This window comes from Monodon monoceros, unplaced genomic scaffold (genome assembly GCF_005190385.1).
Source record: "Monodon monoceros isolate NGI ecotype Baffin Bay Population unplaced genomic scaffold, NGI_Narwhal_1 Super_Scaffold_19, whole genome shotgun sequence".
Taxonomy (NCBI): domain Eukaryota; kingdom Metazoa; phylum Chordata; class Mammalia; order Artiodactyla; family Monodontidae; genus Monodon; species Monodon monoceros.
The window spans coordinates 80297018-80323779 of NW_021703775.1; the positions used below are offsets into that span (position 1 = coordinate 80297018).

The 26762-nt window shown below is 34.3% G+C and overlaps 1 protein-coding gene across 2 annotated transcripts in view; it reads left to right on the forward strand.

Annotated features, from left to right (window-relative positions):
* The window catches only part of ROCK2 (Rho associated coiled-coil containing protein kinase 2), a 134530-nt gene that overhangs the window by 51503 nt on the left and 56265 nt on the right, over positions 1-26762 (forward strand). For both annotated transcript variants that reach the window (XM_029231489.1, XM_029231488.1), the window contains exons 3-4: positions 707-807; positions 15858-15995. In XM_029231489.1, coding sequence (XP_029087322.1) covers positions 707-807; positions 15858-15995 — 239 coding nt within the window. The remainder of the gene's footprint in view (positions 1-706; positions 808-15857; positions 15996-26762) is intronic.

The following is a 26762-nucleotide window of genomic DNA, read 5'->3' on the forward strand; positions in this document are numbered from 1 at the left end:
TTATCCAGAAGACTTAATGAGCTTTATGTTTGTATAAATGTAGACATTTCAGTCTAGTTAATGAAAGTTAATGTGATAACAGTTATTACCATAAACATAGTAACTATTAATATATGCCAGTATTGATGTTGCAATGAAGTTGTAAATGAAGTTGAATTCTGAGAATAAGAAATTCTCAAAATAATTATATACACTTTATGTGAACACAGTATGCTCTTTAATTTGGAATTAATCAGAGACTAGGCTGTTTTCCTAATTAAAAAATCTTATCTATAGTTATCAAATCTACAATATGTGATTACTGTTTTTCAAAGAAGTAATCTACCAATATTGATGATTGAGATTAGCCTTGTGTACTTTCATAGCAGCTTTCTGCAATGATTCAGAGTGTACTCCAGGATTGCCTGGATCATCATAGTTTCAGCTGTCATATAACTTGCCAAGCAACAGAGTCAGAAACAGAATAGTTTAACTGCTACTTTTTGGTAGTCATTAATGTGTTTATATGTGTTAAGCCAGAGAGTTTTGTCCTTTGATGTAAAGTGTATGTGTCTTAGAGTTTTAAATAGCAACATTTAAAAATTGACAGATTTAGCTGGAAACTAAGCCCAGTTTCTTGAAATAAAAATTTGTTTACAAATATGATTATTTTAAAAGGTTGCTTATCAATATGGTGATTGATATTATGGTGATCTTTTTACTGTAGATGAGAAAATTGTGAAAAAGATCAGAGGTCTACAAATGAAGGCAGAAGACTATGATGTTGTAAAAGTTATTGGAAGAGGTGCTTTTGGTGAAGTCCAGCTGGTAAGAAAGAATATGTTTTGTTCTTTTTATTATTTCTTTTAATGACATGGTTTTGTGAAAAATTATCAGTGGCCCTTGAGTAAATCTAATTTCTGTGTCCAACCATGCCAGAAAATTAGTTTTATGAGCTTGGTCAAGTCATTCCATCTCTGAGAGCCTCAGTATCTTCATCTATAAAAAGAGATAATTGTGCTATAAATACCAGGTCTTTTCCAGCTCTGAAACACTGGGATCTAGAATAAGGCCAACTTGGCTTCACTCATGATCTGCCTAGCAGTTAATATTCTTCCAGAACTACTGTGTTTTTATTTAGTATGTTCAGATTAATAACATCTCTGCTTAATTAACTGAGATTTATTTAGATATACGAGAAACCCAACAAAGGCATTTTAATAACTGAAAGTAAATATAAAATTTACCTTTGTAGACCAAAGTGGTAGCACTGGAAATACTTCTAAATGTTTTCAAATATTTCAGATATTTTATTTATATTATTATATGAAGAACTATAATGTAATATTCCTATTTTCATCACCCGAATATGAAACTCTTCTTTTTTTTTTTTCTTCTTATAGTTAAACTATGGATTCAAATTCTGTTTTTAACTTAATAGTGCTTTATTCTTGATGGAGCACCAAGAAAAACTGACTATGTGCCAGCATGGGTTTCTCTAGGAACAAGTCATGACAGACTAACCTTTTGTCTTTTTCTCTTTCATTCCTTCTTTCTTTGATAGGTTTATTGAACTTGTAGATCAGGATAGTGCAATAGGTGTAATATATATCCATAAGATATTTGAAAAAGTTTGACATACTTGAGGATGATACGGAGAAGTGTCAACGAATAAGCATATGGATAGGGAGCTTTATAACTACGTTAATAGCTGTATTCTAAGGAGCCCGATGAAGGCATGAATGGTTCCTTGGACAGAGATCCCCAAGGTCAGGTTTTAGGATTCTTTCCTCTCCTATTAAACATTTTATTAATGACTTGTATGGAGGCAATGGTGGCATGTTGAATAACTTTGCAAATGAGTTAAAACTGAAGTATGAAGATGAGCCAAAACCCAGAAATCATCAAATGGGGAGGTCATTAGCCAGATAGAAGAAGTGAAATTTAACCAGAATAATGACCTGTACTTGGGTGTGAAGAACTCAAGGAATAGATTGCTTAACAGTGATTATGAATTAAAGAACAATTTTCCTGAATGTAAACCAGGCAAAAGTCATTGGTGACGTGGCTACCCAAAATAGTAAAGTTTGGACTGCTGTAGTAAATTTCTAAGATAATAGAGATAAGGTTTTCTCGAATTTGAGATGACTGGGCCATACCTGGCATATTTAATCCACTCTAGATGCCCTGTTGCCCTGTTTTAAAAGGGACGAATAATGCCCAGGGACTTGAAATAATGCCATCTGAGGTATGGTTGAAGGAATTGAGATGTTGATTGGGAGTAGATTTGAAGAATGGGCTGCCTTTGAAAGTAATGAGGTTTTGTTTTTGTTTTATTTTTGTTCTTAGTCAGTGAAAGTGCTGAAGCTTCAGCTGGTAGAATGCTCTAGTGGGTAGGGCGGGTGATTAGATTACATGACTGTTGATATGACAGTTTCTATAAGATAGGGAAATTATAAAGTAGTTGAATCCTAGCTCTGCCATGGTCAAACTCAAAAGATCATGGTGAGTTCAGGCAGATTTCTCAATCTCTCTGAGTTCCAACCTGTAGAATACAGATAATAACAACTATGTTATGGGGGTCGTTATAGGAAACTAAATGAATTAACAAAATAAATAAGCCTGGTTGTAGTGTTCTCTGAGTGTTAACCATTATTATTATTTGTATTTGATATAGGAGTCATACTATTGTGTGCATGTTTCAAATACAATACATGTATTTGAAACAGGCACATTGTTTCTTCATACTTATTTCATTGTGGTTAGGGAATAAACACTAGAATTTGAAGTTGCAATTTTGGGGGGAAATATGACAGACCTTAACTTGTCATGTTTTTGTGTCAGGGTAGTCATTGTTCTGTGTTAGATTAATTTGATCGTTAAAGTTCAGTATGTTAAAGGAAAGGAAAACATAGAAACAGAGGCTTTTATTTTTGTTGTTAATTTCCATCCCGTATTTCATTTTGGCCACAGGATATGCAGAAACAAAGTCATATGTTTTTAAAAATGAAAAATATTTTAACGTTCCACTAATTCGATGACCTGACCTGAGAGCTTGTACATGTTTGTTTTGGCTTTAGTTCTTGGTTGTTACCTTAGGCAGGGACTCTTAAAAAGAAGAATGAGATTGAAAAGGGAAAAGCCCGAGTGCTTCTCCCATAGCCTTTTGAAGTTGATTCGTATGTGGAAGATAAGTTAGCTAGGCAGATACGTAGGGAATGTTCCATATTTGGCACATCTTTATGATTATTTTTTCTACTCATCTGAAAAAAGTGTTACAGTAGTAGGTGCAAGTGTGTCTTCCCTTGTGAAATGCTTTTTCTGGTCAAGTAAAAATACGTTGTCACAGAGGACCTACCAGTCAATTTCCACGAAGAAAATTCTTATTGTAAAAGTATCTTTGGTATGTCACAGCAACTGTACTGCAGTATAAGAGCTAGAGTCCAGACTACCTGCGGTTGAATTTAGACTCTTTTACTGTCTAGCTGTGACTTCAGACAAGTTACTTAATCTCTCTGTGCTTAGTTTCTTATCTGTTAATGAAGATAACAATAGTGTTTATACCTCATGAGATTACTGGAAGAATTAAATGTGACAATATATATAAAGCATTTGGAACAGTTCTTGGAGTATATTCAATAATAAGTGTTTAGTAAATGTTAGCAATTAATTGTCAGACATAAAACAGCGCATTTATCTATATCCATCAATGAAATAGTTAATCAGGATCTGTTATGTTCCAGGAGCTGTGCTAGCCTCTAAAGATACAGTAACATAGCCTGTATCTTGCTGAAAGTGGTAGTTTTGTGGAGGAGATGAAGAATTTTACTTTAAACAAGTAAAGTTTTTTCAGATTACAATAAATGCCATGAAGGAAAAGATCTGGGTGCTATGAGAGAGAATAATGGAGGAATGTGCCTTATTCAGACTGGGCAGTTAGGAAAGGTCTTGCCGTGAGAAAGTGACATTTGAGTTAAGTTAAAGGAGTTGGCCACATGAAGAAGTGGGGATGGAGTGGGAGTTAAAATACAGAAGGAATACATGTGAAAATGTCAGAGTCAGGAGAGTGACAAGTCATTTAATTTATTTGGGTGTAGATTTCCTCATCAGAAAAGGCATTTCTCCTGGATTGAAAAGTTCTATAATCCCTGGAGGGCAAAATTTGTTCAGCTTGTTGTCTTTTGTCTTTATTTCCCCTATCTACAGAGGAGATGTACATTTATGTTTTTATATCATGAAAGGTCCACAACAATGGATGGTTTTATCTAATGTCCCTCTTGTTTTTGGATTCTACTCTTTTGGAATATTTTATCACATCTCATTTTGATGGAACATAATATGAGTCAGTATAGTATATTGATTAAGAGCATGTACTCTGGTGACTTCCATGGTGGTCCAGTAAGACTCTGTGCCTCCACGGCAGGGGTGCAGGTTCCATCCCTGGTCAGGGAACTAACATCCCACATGCTGCGAGGTGTGGCCAAAAAAAAAAAAAGGTGAATCAAGGATTTTGAAATGAATTTATAAATAAATGTAAAACTGGCTTTAAAAAAAAAAAAGCATGTACTCTGGAGCTAGACCTCTCAACTACCTAACTTCTTTGTGACTTAGTGTCCTCATTTGTAAAGTGAAGATAATAATAGTTCATTATTCATAGGTTGCTATGAGTATGAAATGAGCTAATATATGGAAAATATCTAGAATAGTATCTGACACATAGTGAATAGGTAATAAATTGTAGGCTAAAATTGGAGCCTGCTGGAAAAGCAGTTAAAGTCCTTTTAAAGATTCATTTACTAATTTCACATATTGGCTTAACAAAACATGTTTTTATAGTTAAGGTAGTAATGTTCAACTTTTAATAGATATTTTTGCATAAAGTACTCTGGTACTGTGGAAAAACAGTCAAAACCATCTACTTTTGTTTCTGTTCTATGGTATGCAGATTTCCTGTCATCAAAGGTTTCATTTCTTTATCTTGGAGTGGCACTAATAATAGAACTTTTATAAGAGGTTTTGTGAGGACTAAATTATGTTATACATATGTGGTACTTATCATGGACGTGGCACATTGTAGGTATCAAGTAAATATTAGCTGTTGTCACTATTGTCAGTTTCTGTGGATTTATGGCATTAAATGAGTTTTAATTTTGAATAAATAATCAGAAGTCTTGTTCTTACTTTCATATATATTTATGTATGTTAATTTGCTAGGGCTGCCATAGCAAAGTACCACAGACTGTGCTTAAACAACAGAAATTTATATCCTTACAGTTCTGAAGGCTAGAAGTTCAAGATCAAGGTGTTAGCATGTTTAGTTTCTTCCAAGGTCTCTCTCCATGGCTTGCAGATGGCCACCTTCTCACTGTGTCCTCACATGGTCTTTCCTCTGTGCATGCACATCCCTGGTGTGTCACTCTGTATGTCCTTCATCACCTCTTCTCATAAGGACTCCAGTCAGGTTGGATTAGCACCATCCCTAACTGCCTCTTTTTAATGTAATCATGTCTTTAAAGGCCCTGTCTCCAAATACAGTCACATTCTGAGGTACTAGAGGTTAGGGCTTCAAAATGTGAATTGTGGGTGAGGGGGACACATGATTCACCCCACTACAGTATGTATGTATGTATGTATTATGTATGTATGTATGTATGTATGTTGGGATGAATTTTTCAGTGAGATAACCTTTTGACCATGGTATGCATGCTTACTTTTTTTGTTTATGTTTATTAACTTTTCTTGGACACTAATTTTCTTTTCTTTGAAAAAGAAAGTTATAAATTCTAGCCTTGCAAATGCCTTCTTAAGGTAAAAATACAGTCTTCCTCTCTATTAGTAGAATATACATTGTTCTTCAGATATTCCTTTGGTTAGTTGATTAGCAAATGTTTATTAAATGTCAAGTATCATTATAAGCATATAAGTATCGTCAACACATTAAACAGGTAAACTACTCAGACAAGGCACCTTTACATCCATGGAGCTTTTGTTTTGAAACTGTTATAGTTTCAGAAAGAAATTGTGGTCTAGGTTCTAAAAGTAGAGTTATAAATTAATCTTCTTAAATGTAATGCATATAATGTTAGGAATTACTTATATATGATTCTTTACTCGGTGGAGATGTATAAAAACAAGTTTTCATGGTAACAGTGGAAATATTTTTATTTTGAAGTTATATCTTATTATTTTGGAGTTTGGAAACCTTTAATTGGTTTTGCGATATCGTCTACTCATTCTCCTTAAGAAAATGTGACATTAAATTTTTTCTTGGTGGTTTTATTTAAAGCTCCACAGATTAATATATGAATGTATTCTCATTCTCAAAGGTCTAAATTACTTAGAATTAGGTAAAATATGAAAATCTCTATCATGTCTTCTCTCGATTCCCATTTTCAAACATAAAGGTAGCCAGCCTGTTGGTAATCTTTTAGTGCTTTGATGATTAGAAATATTTGGGGACTGTTGCAAAACTAGTGTCAAATTATTTTCAGGGGATATTTATATTTTATTCTAATTATTTTCATTCTAGGAAAGTTGAAACCTTTCTGTATTGAGTTATAAAAATTGCATCAATGCTAATTTTTCTCCCTTGAAATTAAAAATTATTTTATTTATACATCAAATATGTTCATAGTAGAATAATAAAATAAGCCAACATTATACTTTTTAAAATCACCTGCAGTCCCACTACTGAGAGATAACTACTTTTATTACTTTGATGTATAGCTTTCCAACTTTTCTGTTTCTAAAGATATGTGTAATATATGTATATTAAGGGACCATATTATGTACATGGTTTTACAACCTGTGTTTTATTATGCAGCAGTAAATAGTAACACACACTTGTATAACAGTTACAACATGCCAGGCAGGCTGCTAAGCAAGTGGTATATAGTAACCAGTCTTTACAACAGTCTTTCTAGATGGTATAACTGCTGTTATTCCCATTTTACAGATGGGGAAATTCAGGTAGATAAGATAAATGACTTGCGAGAGTTCACACAGCTGCTAAGTGGTTGAACTGAGATTTGAACTTAGGCAGAGGACTCCAGAGTCCATTCTCTTTGCTCTATGGCCATAACCAGTTTTCTGTGCCAATATAGACTTTGTATGTCATTTTATTGGCTACATGGTGTTTCACTATCATCTTCATCAACCTCTTACAAGTAGTCAGTTCTCCTTTCTTGAAACACCATTTTTTCTACATTACTGGCTCTTCCTTCTCAGTTTCCTTAGTGGTTCATTTTCCTCCTGACTTGTAAGTATTGTAGTTCCCAAAGGCTAGGCTCTTATTTTTTTTGATCTGCATTTTCTCCCAAGGCAAGTTCATGCATTCCTCTAACTTTAAATACAATCCATGTGATGTCAAGGCTCAAATTTATAGCTACTGCTCAGAACTTTCTACTTTGCTCACCAAACTCATATTCATGGTAGCTTATTTGACAACTCCATTAAGATGTATCACAGACATCTAAAACATGTGAAATTAGAATGCTTGATTCCCTCTCTAACTTTGCTCTTCCTTCCATCTGTTCCTTCTCTTATTTTCCCATCTTAATAAATAAATGACTCTAGCATCAACCCAGTTGATGCTCAAGCCAAAAAATTGGGAGTCATTATTGATTTCTCTTCCCCTCATTTCTTATATTTAATTTTTCAGTAAGTCCTGCTCATAATATTTCTCTAGTCTCTCCACTTTTGGGGGGGTATTCACTGCCATCGCCTTTCTCCAAGATACCCTTTCATTCCCAGTCAGGTATGAGGGCCTACTTTGTGTCCTGCTTTGTTTTCTACTTCCGCTAACAGTTTCACCATTGTACTATTGATTTTGGATCGGGAAGTGCTGATGGAGAAAATACCAAGACTGGATTTATTAAATCTTCTGCAGATTCATGCTCTCCAAGCTCAGCTGAACCCACATTACTATTTGGCAGACTTTTCCCCCCATACTTCATAGCCTTGTATTTTCACATACCACTCCTACCCCAATAAGGGTATAATAGAATCAACTCTGGGGCTTTTCTAACATACATGCTTTGTTTCATTTTGTTTTCTTTATTTCGCCACTTCTCTATAATGAGATACATGAAGGTGGGAAGTATAGATCTATCTAATACAAACTGCTGCCAAGTTGACCCTTCTCAAATATATTCCTTGTATCTCCTTTGCATTTCATGGCTCCCTTGCCTACTAAATGAAGCATGAAGTCTTCGTCCCCGCCTTCTAGGCCCTCTTATTTAAGATATCACCAGTTAATCTTTTTAACCCTTATTTTCCATCATGCTCTCCTTTCTGAGCAGGCTACTTATTTCAGCGCATGCTCTCGTTTACTTGTCTGTTCCTCCAAAAATGTTGTTTCACTCACTCTCAGTGCTTATTTTAAAAGAGAAGTTTCCTGATTCCTTTTGCTTTCCTTCCTACCCTTTGAGTGTGCCCTCTCTCATCTACATCTTTTAATTATGATCGCTTTATTTAATTTCCCATATTATGCCTTGTGCTGTAGTTTATATGTATACTTCTTTGAATCTTTTTATATTGTAAATTTTTTGAGGGCAGGAACTGTGTCTTTTCAGTACTTTTGGCATTCCCATGAGGAGTTCATAGCTGTGTCTGAAAATAGTTCACCTGTATCTGGGAAGATGATCTTCTTTAGTCAAGTACACAGTTTAGTAGGAATATCTGTAGAGCAGCAGGGAGAAAGGGGGGAACCCTCACCATGGAGCCATTTGTTAATTCAGTCTTGAACATTGGTAAAGGACGTGTTTGTGCAGCTAGATCATATAAGTGATTGGATTTTTCTTGTCTTTTTATATCCTGTACAGCACAGAACCTGAAATGTAGAAAGTTTTCATTGATGTGAATTGACTGTGATTATTCCTGATCCCTGGGCTCAGGTGCTCCCTGGGGATCCAGAATGCTAAGGGAATACAGATTCTCAGTGATAGAACTCAAGGCTGATATGAGATGAAGATCTTGTTTTTTGTTTTTTTTTGTGTTTTTTTAAATCTCCTACTGGCTTGCTCTTAATTTAAGTGGTTTTAAACTAAGGTTTTAAAGTGGAACCAACCAGAAGGAAAGAGTGTATGGGAAATGATTCTCTAATACTTGTCATGTAAACTCAGATTTTTTAGTCCTTTTTGGAATAAAACAGGCTCCTCGCTGGTTACAAGGTTATTTCTGATTTGTGTAAATTATCTCCCTTCCTCCATGTTTTTGTAATTCCTGTATTCCCCCATTCAATCTTAGCTGCCACAACCAGACCTGGCAGAAAGCAGGAGGACACGCTTTTCTTGTGTCTTTAGTGGAAACCTCAGCAGCACACAGTAACTGTTCCAGATCTGTCAAATAGATGCATTAGTTCTTTTTGTAAAAATAATCTATTGTAATTTTTGATATTAAAAATAAATTTTAAAGCCTCAAATGGGGCATTTTGGTTAGAATGATTTTCAAAAGTTTTTGTCCACAAGTGCTCTAGGAGATCTAGGTCCATTTTAGGACTTTTTCAAACATGTCTCTAGCTACACTTAGGAATGTTTCATCTACTTAAAAAAAATTTTTTTTAAAGAAGTACATATTAGCTATAAAAAGCACAAATAAGCAAATCTAAAAAAATAAAAATCCCTCAGAATTCCATCAGCTGAGATAAAACTGTTAACTGTTTTGACCCTTATTATCTTTTTTTTTCCCCACATACGTATAGTCAATTAGCTGGTACTTTTGCATTCATCCACTTTTAAAATTAGAAACTAGGAATATAGCATTCTTTTCTCTAACAAATAGAGACATTGGAAGAGAAGCAATATTTTTGTCCTTTAGGTAATCATGGACTAGTGACATAGGGGAGACACATGTAAAGTTTCATAACAGAATGAACTGAGTTCCATTTGTCTGTGGTGGAATTAGCTAACATTTTCATTGACTATATTCTGTGTGCTAAGTATTTATATTCATTATCTTGTTTTATCTTTTCAACAATTCTGTGAGATTCTTAAGTAGATGAATTCAGTGAAATTTAGAGAGATTAAGTGAATTGGCCACATAGTACATAAATAGTTAGGACTTCTGCCCAGGTTTGTTGACATCTACATCCATGCTTTTAAGCAGTACTCTCTGCATTGTTGTGATGAATTGCTACTATATCTATTTATCCATCCATATTGAATAAAGGAGAAAGAGCTAGAGAACAAAGGGGAACGTACAGAGATGCTGAGGAAGATTATAATAGAATCATTCAGAAGGAGACATCCTCACAAGGAAGGTCAGTGGAAACCAGCTTTCCTAAAATAACAGTGCTTTACTGCAGTACTTTGTAATACTAGTACTAATGTATTTTAAGGTATGAGGCAGACGTTTGGCATGAATACAACTATTGCCTCTTACTGTTTGTTCTGTAGATAAAGTCAAAGACTACAAGCTGGTGGTTCCTGACTCTTGTGTTATGAGCCTGTGAAGTGTTCTATTACAGTAGTTTAAATGAAATTCAGGCCTCATTACCTAGAACATCTAACCAAAATTGTCTTTATTTATTAAAAGTTTTATAGATCTCATAGCTATAATTTTGCTGAATTTGTTAAATTGGATAATTCAGCATTGTGCCAACCACTAGGCAGCCTCACAAATGAAAGTTTGTATTGTATTGTGTTCTTAAAGGAGCTTATGAAGCAGACATGTACACAACTAATTTTGATATTAGATTATTGTAAGCATTTTGGAAGCACAGAAAGGGAAACAGTTTTGCATAAAGAATCACTAAGAATAAAGCACCAAGAACAGGTATTTTTCTCATGTTCAGAAAATCATCTTATGCCTGTGTTTTTGTTTATTTGAATGAACGGCTCTTTTCTCTAGGTTTGTTTTTGTTAATTCATATATAAAAGATTAAACATAAATAAATGTTAACTCTTTCCTACTAGCTGACAAATATCTTAGTTTCTGTTCATAGCTGTTCTTTATAGCAGAATTCTTAAAACTCTTGTCATGGTCTGAGTCAAGCATAAATAATATTATGGTATAAATTAATTGGCTTTTACTGTTATATGATTGCTTTTTCTAATGAAGTTAAGATGACACTGAAATCCGATTTATTCTTAGAATAAGTGAACATTTGAAGAATGGCATAAATACAGAAGAGAGAGTACCTTAGCTGTCTCTTTTTAGTAATGTTTTTAAACTTTAAAAAAACCCACAACATTTTATTAAAAGCATTGCTGGAGTGAGCATTTGCTTTGAGATAATTTGCTAAGTAAGAAGCTGGTCTATCTACTGTGGAAGGGATTTCTACTTTTAAGACTAGGGTTCTTCATACTCTAATCCCCCACCCTCCCACCCATGTTTTCATATTGCTTTCCCATATATTTATTTTCAGCATTCTATAAATGGCATAACACCATATAAATCAAAGGAATTGTTTTTCCAGTTTAGTAATTTAATATAGAAGATGGATATAATCTGTGACCCTCATCATAACTTATTTGGCCCTTGGCATATAGGATTCTTTTCATGTAAAGTTACAGTGTATCAAAACACTTTAAATTTCAAAATATTTTAAAATACTTTAAATTTCAAAGTATTTCAAAATAATAAGTGATATAAACCATTGATATAATAACCTTTCTAATTATAATTTGATTAGGCAGTTTTCTTCCTGGGTGTGTTTTCTTTCTATCCATATTGATGTTTTATTTATTTGTTATATAAAGTCCTGAGAAGGGATGTTAAAATTTCCAGCTGAAATTAGGATTTGCCTGTTTCTTTCTTTAGTTCTGTCAATTTTTGCTTCATGAATTTTTTTTTTTTTTTTTTTTTTTTTTTGCTGGACGCGGGCCTCTCACAGCTGTGGCCTCTCCCGTTGTGGAGCACAGGCTCCGGACGTGCAGGCTCAGCGGCCATGGCTCACGGCAGGCGGACTCTCAACCACTGCGCCACCAGGGAAGCCCTGCTTCATGAATTTTTAAGCTCATTTATTAGATACAAACATATTTAGAATTTTTAATGCCTTCCTGATGAATTATTACTCCTTTTATCTGAATTATCCTTTTTTTCTCTTTGCCTTGAAGTCTACTTTGTTATTGATATTGCTCTGTCTACTTTCTTATCCTTGCTGTTTGCATGGTGTATCTTTTCCTATCTTTTTATTTTTGACCTCTTTGATCTTATATTTAAAATATATGAGGTTAGGGTTTGCTTTTTAATTCTCATAATCTCTGCCTGTGAATTGTGTGTTTAGTCCGTTTATATTTACACATATTTCAGACTGTTTAAAATTGTCTTGTAGGCCCTTAAGTCTCTATTCATTTTCATTTATTCATTTTTCTCTTTATTCTCTAGATTGATTTGTGTTCAGGTTCACTGAATGTCCTTCTATCTCCATTCTCTGTTAAGCCCTTCCAAAGAATTTTCCATTTTAGTTATTTTTCAGTTATAGAACTTCCAATTGGTTCTTTTTTTAGTTTCCATTTCTCTGTTGATATTTACTTCTGTTCACTCATTGAGACTAGTTTTTCCTTTTTTTCTTTAACATACTGTCTTTTAGGTCTTTGGACATATTTATAAGAAATATTTAAAGTATTTGTTAGCTAAATCCAACATCTTTTGGGGATGTTTGCTATTGACTGCTTTTTTCTTGATGATGAGTCACATTTTCCTCTTTGCCTGTCAGGTAATTTTAAAATTATGTACAGGTCCTTTTTGATATGTGATAGAGACTCTGAATTTTGTTATTTTTCTTTGACAAGTGTTGATTTTCATTTTAATAAGATGTCCAGTTACTTGCTGATAACCCTTAACTTTTGGAGCCTTAGTTTTTTACTTTGTAAATATAGATGTGTTTAAAGACCAAGTTGTTTCCCAAGTCCTTTTAAGGACTCCAAACTCTACTCCCCTTTTGATCTTTTAGGGTTTGGTATTACAAGGCTATGTTAGGTAGTGCTAGAGTAGGCCTTGCTTTAGAGCATGGTTCTTTCTCCCAAGATGTCTCACCTCAATGTGCAGGAAATCATCAAGGTTACTCCACTCTTTTTTTGGCTGGAAATTGAATGTGCCTGCAATGCTGTTTAACATCTGGTGTCTCTGTTTTGTTATCAACCCCATAGCAATTGCTCTCTGGTATACCTTTGCTATTTCCTCTTTGGATAATCCCTACCTTTGTTGAGCTTACATTCTAATATGGGACTCAGACAATACAAGGAAACAGCATCAAAAAATTGCAAGTTATGGTATCTTCTCAGAAGAAAACCGAGTTCTGGGGTAGAGAACAATGAGTCTGTTTCCCCCATGTCTGCAGTAACTTCCTTCACTGTAGTCTTGAGCCCCTCAAAATCGTCCATGAGGGTTGGAATCAACTTCTTCCAAACTCCTGTTAATGTTGATATTTTGACCTCTTCCCTTGAATCACGAATGTCCTTCTGGCATCTAGAGTGGTGAATGCTTTCCAGAAACTTTTTAGTTGCCTGTACCCAGATCCATCAGGGGAATTGCTGTCTATGACAGCTATAGCCTTACAAAATGTATTTCTTAAATAATAAGACTTGAGAGTTGAAATGACTCTTTGATCCATGGGCAGCAGAATGGATGTTGTATTAGCAAGCATGAAAACAACATTAATATCATCGTACATCTCCATCAGAGCTCTTGGGTGACCAGGTACATTGTTAATGAGAAATAATAATTGGAAAGGAATCTTTTTTCTGAGCATAGGTCTCCCCAGTGGGCTTAAAATATTTAGTAAACTATGTTGGCAACAGATGTGCTGTCATCTAGACTTCATTGTTCCATTTATAAGGCATAGACAGTAGATTGGCATAATTCTTACAGGCCCTAGGATTTTCGGAATGGTAAAGGAACATTGGCTTCAACTTAAAAGTCACCAACTGCATTAGCTCCTAACATGAGAGTCAGCCTGTACTTTGAAGACAGATATTGACTTCTCCTTTCTAACTATGAAAGTCCTAGATGGTTTCTTCTTCCAGTATAAGGCTATTTCATGTACAGAGAAGATATGTTGTTTAGCGTAGCCACCTTCGTTAATTATCTCAGCTACATCTTTTGGATAACTTGCTGCATCTCCTACATTAGCGCTTGCTGCTTCACCTTGCTCTTTGACATTATGGGGAAAGTTCACGGGCAGCCAACTTCTGCTAGTTTCAGACTTCTCTTCTGCAGCTTCCTCACCTTTCTCGGCCTTCATAGAATTGAAGAGAGTTAGAGCCTTGCTCTGGATTAGGCTTTGGCTTATGGGAATGTTGTGGCTGGTTTGGTCTTCTATTCAGACCTGAACTTTCTCCATATCAGCAATAAGGCTGTTTTGCATTCTTAGCATTTGTGTGTTCACTGGGGTAGCACTTTAAATTTCCTTCAAGAACTTTTTCTTTGCATTCACAACTTGGCTAACTGGCGCAAGAGGCCTAGCTTTCAACCTCTCTTGGCTTTCATCATGCCTTTCTTACTAAGTCTAATCATTTCTAGCTTTTGCTTTAAAATGAGAGATGTGCGAGTCTTCCTTTCATCTGAACACCTACAGGCCATTGTAGGATCATGAATTGGCCTAATTTTGATATTGTTCTGTCTCAGAATAAGGAGGCCCAAGATCAGGGAAAGAGACAGGGGAACAGCAGGTCAATGGAGCAGTCAGAGCGCATAAAACATTTATTGATTAAGTTTGCTGTCTTATATGAGCATGGTTTGGGGCACCCCAGAACAGTTACTGGTCACAGATCACTGTAACAAATATAATAATGACAATGAAAAAGTCTGAAATATTGTGAGAATTACCAAAATGTGACACAGAGACATGAAGTAAGCAAATGCTATTGGAAAAATGGCACCAACAGACTTGCTCGACACAGTGTTGCCACAAACATTCAGTTTGTAAAAAATGTAATATCTACAAAGTACAATAAGTCAAAGTGCAATAAAACAAGGTATGCCTGTAAAAAATGTCAGACCAGGGTGGTATCAGTGGAGGTAGTTAGAAATGGTTGGATTCTGAAACTGTTTGAAGGTAAGACTGACGTGATTTGCTGATGAGTTTTTATGAGCTATATGAGAAAAAGAGGAGCCAGAGGTTTTTAGCCAGAGCAGTTAGAAGAATGAGGATGCCATTTACTAAAATAGAGAAGACTATAGGAGACATAAATTCAGGGGTGAAGATTTGGAGTTCAGTTTTGGTCATCCTACTAGATATCCAAGTATAAATGTTAGCAGTTATTATTTATTATTAATTATCCAGTAGATGTTAACTTTTATAATCATTCATTAAATATTTATTGGCTTTGTGGTAGAGTTTGCTATGTTATATTCTAGGATTTAAATGATGGTAAAAAACGGACACTGTCCTTGCCTTTATGGAATTAGCAGTCTAATGAAGAAGATAGGAATTGATCAAATAACCATATTATTGGTAGTTTTTCCCTTAAAAAAAATAAGCTTTTAAGTAGGATACCTAGGAAGAAATAAGGATGACTTAACAAAATCACAAATAACCCTTGATATCTAAATTTATTAGGTTCTTATGGTCAGATCGTGATGGATACATGTATATATCTTACAAGTTTCTCATTTAACAACATCTTATTCTTAAAATTGGTTAGCTTAATTAACATGAGGGAATGAAGCTTCATGAATTCAGTTTTATTTAGATGAAATGAGGTAGTTATATATTGAATCTAGCATTTAAAGGTATTGTATATTTCATGAAATATTTAGGCTGTGGGGAATTTTCTCCTCTCTTTCATTAAAAATGTTATGTTTTTACTTAGTTAGCTAAGGATCATTTTGTTTTGTAACTAAAGTCTTTAAGAACAGCATTATAGTATGATCTGTTGTTCACCATTTTCTCATCAAATTAAAGAATTAATTCTTGTGTTTTGAAAAATCAACAGGTTCGTCATAAGGCATCACAGAAAGTTTATGCTATGAAGCTTCTTAGTAAGTTTGAAATGATAAAAAGGTCAGATTCTGCTTTTTTCTGGGAGGAACGAGATATTATGGCCTTTGCCAACAGTCCCTGGGTGGTTCAGGTAAGCATACTAACTTTTATAAGTTTATTTCCCCTTTTCATAAGTGCTTATTATATTTGTAAGAATTGATTTTGCATGCTGAAAGTCCTATATCTCATTCACGTAATGACAGTGCAGTTATTTTTTAATAAGATCTGATTCATTACACTTGTTTAATCTTCCTAAATAGTATGTTATATAGACATGACATGTAATACTTAATTGTTATATAAAAGCAAGTATTACTTGCAACTTTCTCTTTTTTAATTCCTTTATAAAGAATTGGATTGATTACCAATATGCCATTGTTCCCCACCTACTCTTTCTCATGATTTACATAATAGGAACAATAATCAGCTTGTCTTGAAGAGGGGGAAAAATTCTACATTAAAATTTTTGAAAATTCTCATATTACCTATAATGTAACACATTATTGGGATTCCTAATTCAGCCTTTTATTTGACTGTGAAGTAAGGAATTTACTTGGTTACCCAGTAGTACAGGTCACAGAGGAAGGACAGGATAAATACTTTATTCTTTCCCTGTATTTACCAGTTTTCAAAATAAGGGATTAGTTTACTTTTATCCTCAAAGGTGACCAATTTTGGGAGAAGTATCAGTTTAAACTCATGGACTTAAAACCTATTTGATGTGTTTCAGTCCTTTATCTTATTCATACTCAAATTGTGACACCTTTAGCAGTGATCATGTTCAGGTTGGCTCTGAGTCCTTTTGACAGAGCCTTAGTTAGTCTTCGATAGCTAGCTTGCCGTCTTGATACATAACAGAGTGTTCCAGACCTGTCTTGTACATTTTCTGTCCTTCACGTGGAGTTAACCTTGCTTGTAGGTCCATCTTTTGTACATGTGTGAATATTTCTTTAGAATAGATTCCTAGCATTGGAATTGTCAGGACATATGGTGTACACATTGGACATTTTGTTTGATATTACCAAATTGCCTTGTAAAGAAAGGTTTTTTACAAGTTTATATTACACTCTAATTATCCAGTAGATGTTTTATTTCACTAAATTTTTAGCAAATGCTGCATATTGTAATTGTTTTAAATTTTTATTTGTTGCATCCTTGAGAAATAAGATGTTATTGTATTAAGTTGCATTTTTTTATTATGAGGTTCAGCATATTTCATATGCTTATTAGTAATTTGTATTCCTTCTCTACTGATTATCCCATTTTCTAATGTGTTGTTTTGCTTTTTTAAAATTGGTTTGTTAGAATGTTAATACATTATGGATATTAATCCTTTGTTATATATGTTGGAAATATATTCTCTTGGACTACTACTTGTCTGTTGTTTACTGAGTTTTTAAATTTAGATGTAGTCAAATCTGTAGACTGCATATTTTAATTTTTGCTGGCAACACCATCCCCATCCCTAAGATGGGGAGTTTATAATCCCCAAGATTATAAAAATATTCTCTTACACTTTCTTTAACTTTTTATATTTTTACTTTTTGGGGGGGGGATGTTCTATTTCTAAGTCACTAGGAATTTATTATTTTTATTATGAAGTAGGATTTCTTTTTCCCAAATGAGTAGCCAATTTCCCCAGTGCCATTTGTGGAAAAGCCCATGTTTTCCCCATGAAGTAAATGAAAGGTCCTGTATATCATTCATGTGTATTCATGTATACACATGAATTTCTCTTTTGGACTGTTTGCCATTACTTTGATTTGTTATTGGTTTATACACTAAAATCATTGTTTTAATTTCTGTAGTTTTTCATTTATTTTGGTATCTGGTAGGGCATGTCTCCTCTCATTATTCTCCTTTTATAATAGTTTTTTTGGCAGTTCTTAAAATTTTTCTCTATAAAGTTAGAATCAGCCTTTCATTCTGTTAAAAAATACAGTTAAAATTTTGACTTACATTGCTTTAATTGGTAGGCTTTTTTTTTGGGGGGGGGTTGTTTTTATTATTTTGAACTATTAGGTCTTCCCATAACAATAATAGTATATCTCTTTGTATAGAGATTGATCTTCAGTAAAGCCGTATTACTTTTTTCCCCAAAATAGGATCAGAAGAAACTTATGTATAAGAAAATAATTTTTAAAATATGTAGATATTCAACATACAGAAAAAAAATAAAATTGGCTCAGTCTTTCAGTGTAGCATTGAATAGTAGAAATTTTTCATCCTTATCTTTTTTTTTTAAACTTCACTGGGTAGAGCTCTGATAGTTAACTATTAAATCTGATGTTTGCTGAAGCTTTCTGGTTAAGACAGTAAAGGATTTGGCCTGCCCATCTGTTCTTAGCTTATCAAATATTTTTTATCAGGAGTAATGTTAAAGTATTTGAAATGTTTCCTTCAGCATCTTTTGAGATGGTTTTCTTGCTTAATCTGTTATTGTAGTACACACAAAAAATAAATTTCAGGGTAGTGTAAAATCTAAAGTAAGTGTTATTTGCTGTAATATGATATTTTCAATAGAATACCAAATTTGACTTACTTACATTTTAAGTAATTATCGATCTATTTGCATAAGTGACATATGACCTTTAATTTAATTTAATTTATTTTTAACATAGGCTCTTCTGGTTGGTTTTCATATCATAGTGAGATCACCCTAACAGACGCAGTTGAAAAGCACACCACTTTTTTCTGAGCTTTGGTACAGTTTATATAAAGTAGAAACTATTCATTCCATGAGGCTTGTTTGAACTTGCTTGCAAATCTTTCAAGGAAAAATGTCAGTGTATTTAATGATATATTTTTTAATTTTTAAAATTTATCATGATACATTTCAAACATATCCCAAAGAAGAAAGAAAGTATATTGAATCCCCATGTATTGTTCACTCAGCTTCAACAGCAGTCATGGCCAGTCTTGTTTCAGTCACACCAGAAATTGGCAAACTTTTTTTTGTAAAGAGCTAGATAGTAAATATTTTAGGCTTTGTGGCCCAAGAGGCAACATCAAAGATATTATATAGGTACTTATATAACAAGCAAACAAATTTGTGCAAATTTTTTATTGATGAAATTCAAAATATAATAATACAATTGAAAAAATACAGGTCTGTTAGGGAGAAGAATGAAATTATTTTCTGAGGCAATAACAGTTTGCAAAATTGGGGTTCACAATTAGTGTTTCCTATCAAAATCGATTGTAGATGTTCTATTAATACTGATGTATAAAAAGATTTTATGTATTTGTCTTATCAGAAAATATGTTTTCACACAGCTAGTTACTGCTAAATACTATTATCCACCAGCATATGATTTATTTTTTATCAGTAGACTTTATTTTTAAAGACAGTTTTAAAAATTTACAGAAAAATTGAGTAGATAGTAGAGAACTCCCATATACCCCCTGTACCGTTTCCCCTATTATTGACATCTTGCTTTAGTAAGGTACATTGTTACAATGAATGAACGCATATTGATATATTATTAGTAACTAAAGTCCATAATTTATTCAGATTTTTCCTAGTTTTTGCCTAATGTGCTTTTTCTGTTCCAGGATCAACCAGGATAGCATGTTACATTTAGTTATCATATCTTCTTAGGCGCCTCTTAGCTGTGACAGTTTCTGACTTTCCTTGTTTTTGATGACCTTTATAGCTTTGAGAATACTTCTCAGTTTTATTGTAGGCTGTGTATGCTCTGTTACTGGAATTCGATGTTTTCCTCATTATTTAGACCAGGGTTATGGGTTTTTGAGAGAAAAACTACAGAAGTAAAGTGCCATTTTCATCACATCATATCAAGGGTACCTACTAACCTACCATTTGTGACTCTTGGTGTTGACCTTGAGTACATGGTTTTGATTGAGCATATCTGTCACTTGGAAGGCGTTTATAGAATTCTGTTAAATTCTTCTCTTGATGTTTACCTTTTAGCACTGTCATTCCATGGCAGGTTAATCAATTCCAATTGAAGGTTGGGTAGAAGCTTCTCAGTTGCAAAGTTCAAATGGATTTTTTAATGGATATTTCCTTTGCACTTACATTCATGTCCAAAAAATGCTGCTGGAACTGTGAGACTGTAGTCTGAGATCAGAAAGTATATCCACTGCAAATTTGTGTAGAAATAGAGATCTCATGTATTGTTTTGATTCTGATAGCATGGGAAAGTATATACAGTAGCTTGATGTTAGTTGTCATAAAAATGATTGTGTCATAGAATAAGTTTTACATATAGCGCTGTTTTGCCTTGCCATTTTAGGTCATTTAGGTATTAAGAAACATTATCAAGCTGCAGCTAAAGCTAATTTCCAAAGCTGTTCAGTTCAGTCATAGTGGTTGAGGGTGATTCTTGATCAGACAAATTTCAGTCTCATCTCTGAGCTCAAATAATTGCAGTAGAACCTTACCACTGCTAAGCCTTTGAACTGCTGTGTAGCAGGGTTAGTCAGGATATTCAGCTTCTATTTCTGGCAAAAATTCACAGAACTGATGGTGATGGTTAAGTCAACAAGAGCAAATAACACCATCAATACTACTTATTTATTAACACATGAGATTCAAATATATTTTCCACATTGTACCTATTGATCAGTATTACGAAAAATAACCGTAGAGTTTGAACAGCATACATTTTCACAAGCTTTGTAAATTTGTCCAACTAAGCCTTTTTCTGTTCCACATATATTTTTACCAGCATCTGTTGTAACACACCTTACCAGGTATTACTTCAGGTTGTACTGAATTAATGTTTGCTCAATTTCTTTTAAAGTGTATTTTTGTCTGTAGTTGATCTATGTGGACTGTTCATAGAGGCTAATCCTGTATTCAACTTCAAACTTGGCACCCCTCCAATAAACAGTAACTACTGAATAGTATTAATAATATCTGTTGACTCATCAAGAGTCAAGGAAAAACACTTGAAATCATTAGTCTTGTTTTAGAATTGGTGATTAATATTGCTCCCAGTATTCTCAACTCTTTGAGCAACTGTTGTTGCTGAAAGATTTCATCTTAAAGTTGATTTTCTCTAGACACATTTCTTCAGCTGATGCAAAACCAAACACAATTTAAGTATTCACCATTGGTAAATAGCTTTTCTTGCTTGTCTAACAAATAAGGCATCTGGAAACGTTCTTTGGTTTCAGTCTTACACACATTTAGCAAATTTTACACACATTTAGCAAATTTTACCATACTTAATTTTAATTTTCTAATTTTGAAGAACTGCTGAAATACTTTTTAAAAATATTTATTTTATTGAAATATAGTTGATTTACAATGTTGTGTTAGTTTCTGCTGTACAGCAAAATGATTGAAATACTTTTCGTTCTCTGGCCCAATCTTTTTTCCCTGCCTTTCTTCTGAGAGATAGCTGCTATCCTAAAATTAATTTATGCCATTCCTGTGTTTAAATTTCTCCCTCCCTCCTTCCCAACTGGATCTTCTACCAACCTTTTAATTTTTCATATGATTGTTGACTGATTCAGGTTTTTTAATTTCTTGAGTTCGTTTATATTTTCTGTGACTCTGTCTTTTTCACTTTTTTGTTGAATGGCATATTTGTAAACTTTTTGGTCTTAATGTGTTTTTCGTTTTATTTACAAAATATACCTTTTAGGCTTTCTTTTTAGTTATTTCCTGCTTAAAATTTTTTTTTTCTAGCTACTGTTTTCTTTGGGTTTATATTGCTCTTTTCTAGTTTCTTTACCTTCCTGACTTTGTCAGTCCTTATTTTCCAATACAGATATCTCTGTTTGAATATTGGATAATGAGCGGATAAGGAGAGATACCTATAAACTCAGTTGAAGTTATGTTTCTCTTTGAGTTCTGCTTATTTTTTTAAAAAATGGTTTTATTTGTAACATGCATAGAAAAGTACATAAAAAGCAGCAGAATGATTAATTGCAAAGCAAACACCCATGTATTCACAACTCAGGTCAAAAATAAACATGGCCAGTATGTACTCTGTTAAGTCCCCTTGTGCTCTTTCCCAGTCACTACCTCCATGTGTTCCCCCCAGAATAAACGTTCTTCTGGCTTTATTAGTAATTGTTTCATTGTTTTCTTTCCAGTATACCACCTAAACAAGCACTCAGAAACTATATTTTTCCTGTTTATTGAACTTTATATAAGTGAAACCATTGAATATCTCTTATCCAGGTTACTCCAGTTTATTGGTGAGATTTACTACCTTTTCATAGTTGAATATTCTCTTTTGTGAAATGCCTGTTTAAGTCTCTTGCTCATTTTCCCATTACGTTGTCTGTCAATTGATTGAATAAAAAATTTGTAGGAATTGTTTTTATTTTGGATATGAACCCTGACTAGCTTCTTAGACCTGTGGGTTTACAGATTTTACCAAGTTTGAGAAAATTTTGACCATTATTTTCTCAAATATTTTTTCTGTCTCACTTTCCATCCATTTACCCCTCAACCCCTTTCTCAGACTACAGTTACACATATGTAATTTGCTTGATGTTGTTCCATAGGTAACTGATACTGTTTTTTTTCTTTCCTCAGTCTGTTTCTGTTTTTGTTTTTCAGGTGTGCTTCATTTTGTATAGTTTTTATGCTATGTTTCAGCAGTCCCCAACTTTTTAGGCAACAGGGACTGGTTTCATGGAAAATAGTTTTTCCACGGATGGGGTGTGGGTGGAGGGGATGGTTCAGGCGGTGCTGCGAGCGATAGGGAGCGGCAGGTGAAGCTTCGCTCACTCACCTGCCCGCCCGCTTACCTCCCGCTATTCGGCCTGGTTCCTAACAGGCCGTGGACTGATATCAGTCAGTGGCCCGCGGCGGGCAGGGGGACCCCTGCTATGTCTTTAAGTTCACTGATCTTTTTTCTGCAGTGTTCAATCAAACTTTAATCCCATCGCATCTGGCTTTCTTCAACAAAATTGTTTTGAGATTTATCCGTGATGCGATATATCAGTAGTTCATTTCTTTTTATTGCGTAATAGTATTCCATTGTGTGGATATATGACAGTTTGTTTATCCTGTTCATCTGTTCATAGACATTTGGGTTGTTTCCAGTTTTCGTCTCTTACGAATAATTAAATTGTTTGCGGTCAACTTGTACAATTAAATGATTTTTAGGAAATTTATGGAATTGTGTACCCATCACTAAAACCTGATTTTTAGAATATTTCATCATCCCCAAATGATCAGTTATACCTACTTACAGTCATTTCCCATTCCCCTCCAGTCCCAGGTAACCACAAGTGTGCTTTCTGTCTCCATAATTTGCCTTTTCTGGACATTTCAGAAAAATGGAATCATACAACATGTTGTCTCTTTCCCTTAGTATACTATTTTTGAAGTTCATGCACATTGTAGCATGTCTTATATTTCATTTTTTAGTGCTGAATAGCATAGCCCATTGTATGTGGTTTAATCAACAATGTATTTGGTGTTTGTCCCCAGTTCTTAGCACAAGAGCTTCAGAAGCTCTTGGATTTCCTTAGTGTTAAGAGTGTCTTTGTTATGCTAATGAGACAACTCCTGGTGGCTTTTTGATAACTTTTGGATGAGATGGGGACTGATCATTAGAAAGAATGAGCACGTGATTAGAGGATTGGGACTTTCAGCCTTCCAACCTTTGGGGTACTGGAAGCGGGTTGGAAATTGAGTTTAATCACATGGCCAATGATTTAATTAATCATGCCTATATAATGAGACCCTAATAAAAGCTGTGGACATTGACACTCAATGGAGCTTCCTGGTTGGTGAAGACATTGGTGTACTGGGATGGTGATTCACCCTGATTCCACAAGGAGAAGTTGCAGAAGCTCTGTTCCCTCCCAGACCTCACCTTATGTGTATCCTTTACAGTAAAACTTTGATCATATGTATGGTGCTTTCCTGAATTCTTTGAGTCAACCCAGTGAATTATCGAACCTGAGTGGGTCATGGGAACTCCAGAATTTGAAGTTAGTTAATTGGAAATGCTGGTGGCTTGGGGACTTCCAAAGTACGGAAGGACAGCTGATGTCTGAAGTGAGGGTCTTGTGAAAGACTGGCCTCTTAGCTTGTGGTATGTGATGCTAACTCTAGGTGCTTGGCATCAGAATTGTATACCCAGTTGAGGTGGAAAGAGTATGTGGATATACCCTATTATGTTTGTCCACTTACCATTTGATGGACATTTGAATTGTTTCCACTTTGGGGCTATTATAAATAGTGAATAATGGTGCTGTGAACATTTGCATACAAGTCTTCTGTGGACATACCTCATTTCTTTTGGGTAGGTACCTGGGACTGGAATTCTTAGTTATGTGGGAAATTTATGTTTAACTTTTTAAGAAATTGCCAAACTGTTTCCCAAAGTGGCTGTGCCATTTTACGTTCTTACCAGCATGGATGAGCTTCCAGGTTCTCCATATTCTTGCCAACAGTTGATGTTTTCTGTCGTTTTTATTATGGCCATTCTGGTGGGTATAAAGTGGGATCTCATTGTGGTTTTAATTAGAATTTCCCCAATGACTACCATCTTTTCATGTGCTTATTGACCACTCATATATCTTCTTTGGTGAAATGTCTGTTCACATTTTTGCCCTTTAAAAAATTGTTACTTGTCTTATTGTTGAGTTGTAGGAGTCCTTTATGTAGTCTAGGTATTTTATTATATATATCACTTGTTAGTATTTTTTCCAACCTGTGATTTGTCTTTTCATTTTTTAATAGGATTTTTTGAAGCCAGAAAATTCTTACTTTGATCAAATCTTACGTGTCAGTTTTTCATTTTGTCAATTGTGTTTTTGGTGTTAGAAGAAATTGTTGCCTAATCCAAGGTGATAAAAGATTTTTCTCCTATGTTTTTTCATAAGATTTTTCTAGTTTTAACTCTTAAATTTAGTCCCGTGATCTACTTTGAGTTAATTTTTGAGTATGATGTGAAGTAGGGGTCTAAAAGTGTTCATATTTTTGTCTTTGAATATCCAATTGTTCAAGCACCATTTATTGAAAAGACTGTTCTTTCACCACTAAATTACTCTGGCACCTTTGTTAAAAAAAAAAACAAACTCTTGACCTATAGATATAAGGGTTATTTCTAGGCTGTCACTTCTGTTCCATTGATCTGTATGTCTGTCCTTATACCATACCAGTACTGTCCTGAAAACATTAGTTTTGTTTTGAATTTCGAAATTGGGAAGTATAAGTGCTCCTGCTTTATTCTGTTGTAAGATAGTTTTGGCTCCTCTGGGTTATTTGCATTTCCATAGAAATTTTATAATCGATTTGTTAATTTCTGGAAAGAAAACTTGCTGGGATATAGAGTTTGCATTGATTCTGTGGATCAATTTGGAGAGAATTGCCATCTTTATACTATTGTCTTTCTATCCAGGAACATGAGTGTCTCTCCATTTGTATACATCTTTCCTTTTATCATTTAGAGTTAATAGCATCACACACACACACACACACACACACACACACACACACACACACACTCACACACACACACACACTTTCTCAATTTGGTAACCAGCCTTATGCCTTTTCGTCCCTTCCTTCCCTGCATCTCACCACCTTCCATTTTAAAATTATTCTGATTTTGGCTTGACTCTCTCAAATAAATATTTAATTTTATGTCAGTAATAAGCTTTTCTGGATTCTTTATTTGTCCCTTTTTCTTATGTCTCTCGTAATTCTCTTACTTGGATTTATTCATTGTGTCGAACTATATCCTTGAACAATTCTTTCAGAAGTGGTTTGTTATCAGATTTCTAAGAATATGAATGATGTAATACATATTTATTTTGCCATCGTATTGATTTTTTTTAAACTGCCATATTCTAGGATCAAAATTATTTTCCTTCAAAGTTTCGAAGATACAGCTCTGTTTTTTGTATTCTGTGCTGGCTGAGATGTTTGTTGGCAATATGATTTACATTTTTGTACATAAGGTACTTTTTGTCTTTGGAAACTTTTAGAATTTTTCTGCTGGATTTCTGAGAGTTTAGCACTGACTGTCTTAGTTTCTCTCTTGTTTCGTTTGAGATCTTTCAATCTTAGATTTTTGACTTTATTCATTTCTAGAAGTTTTTGTTTGCTATTTCTTTTTTTTCTTTTTCTTCTGGTCTGTTTTCTCTCTTCCAGACTGCTTTTAGATGTCAGAGCTTTGCTATCTTTGCTCTGTTTTTCATCTCCGAATCCTTCAGTGTCTTCAGAGAAAGTTACTTTGCTCAGTTTTCAAGCTCTGTAATTTGTTTTTCTCTTATCATCAGTTGTATATTTAATTCCAAAGCTTCAGATTTTTTCCCCGTATCATCCTCTTGTTTAATTGATGAGGCTTGTTACTCTTTTGAGGATATTGATTTTTACATTTTTAAAGCTGTTCTTAGTTTGTCCTATTTTAAGCATTTCCTTGACTGTTAACTTTCTGTTTCTTGAATTGCTTTGCCTCTATTTCATGATACTGATTTTTCTGAAATGTTGATTCTTGGTTTTGTTCTTTTTCCTATTTGTGGAAATCTTTTCTGTTTACATTGGTTGCTTTCAGGAGGGGTGGGACATGTCGTTGGGTGGAATGTACAGATACCTTTCCTTCTGAATTTGTGGTTTCTCTTGTCTCTCCAGGGGATCAGTAGCAACCTAGCTTGGTGTCCTATTTCTCTGGTCCCAGTGCCACTGCTTTAGTCTGAGTGCAGGTATCACTGCCACTTGCTGTTGATTATGAGCAAGATGATGGGGAAGGGAAGAGAGGAGAAGGCCCAGTTCCAAATGTGGCTACGAATTACTCTTCCCAGTGGTATGGGACTTATTCCCTCTTATATCTACTGAATCTGGCATTTTAGGTTTTTCTAAACCTCTCCTGCTTCCTCAGCTCTCTTCTTTGTGAGTTATGCGCAGTAATTT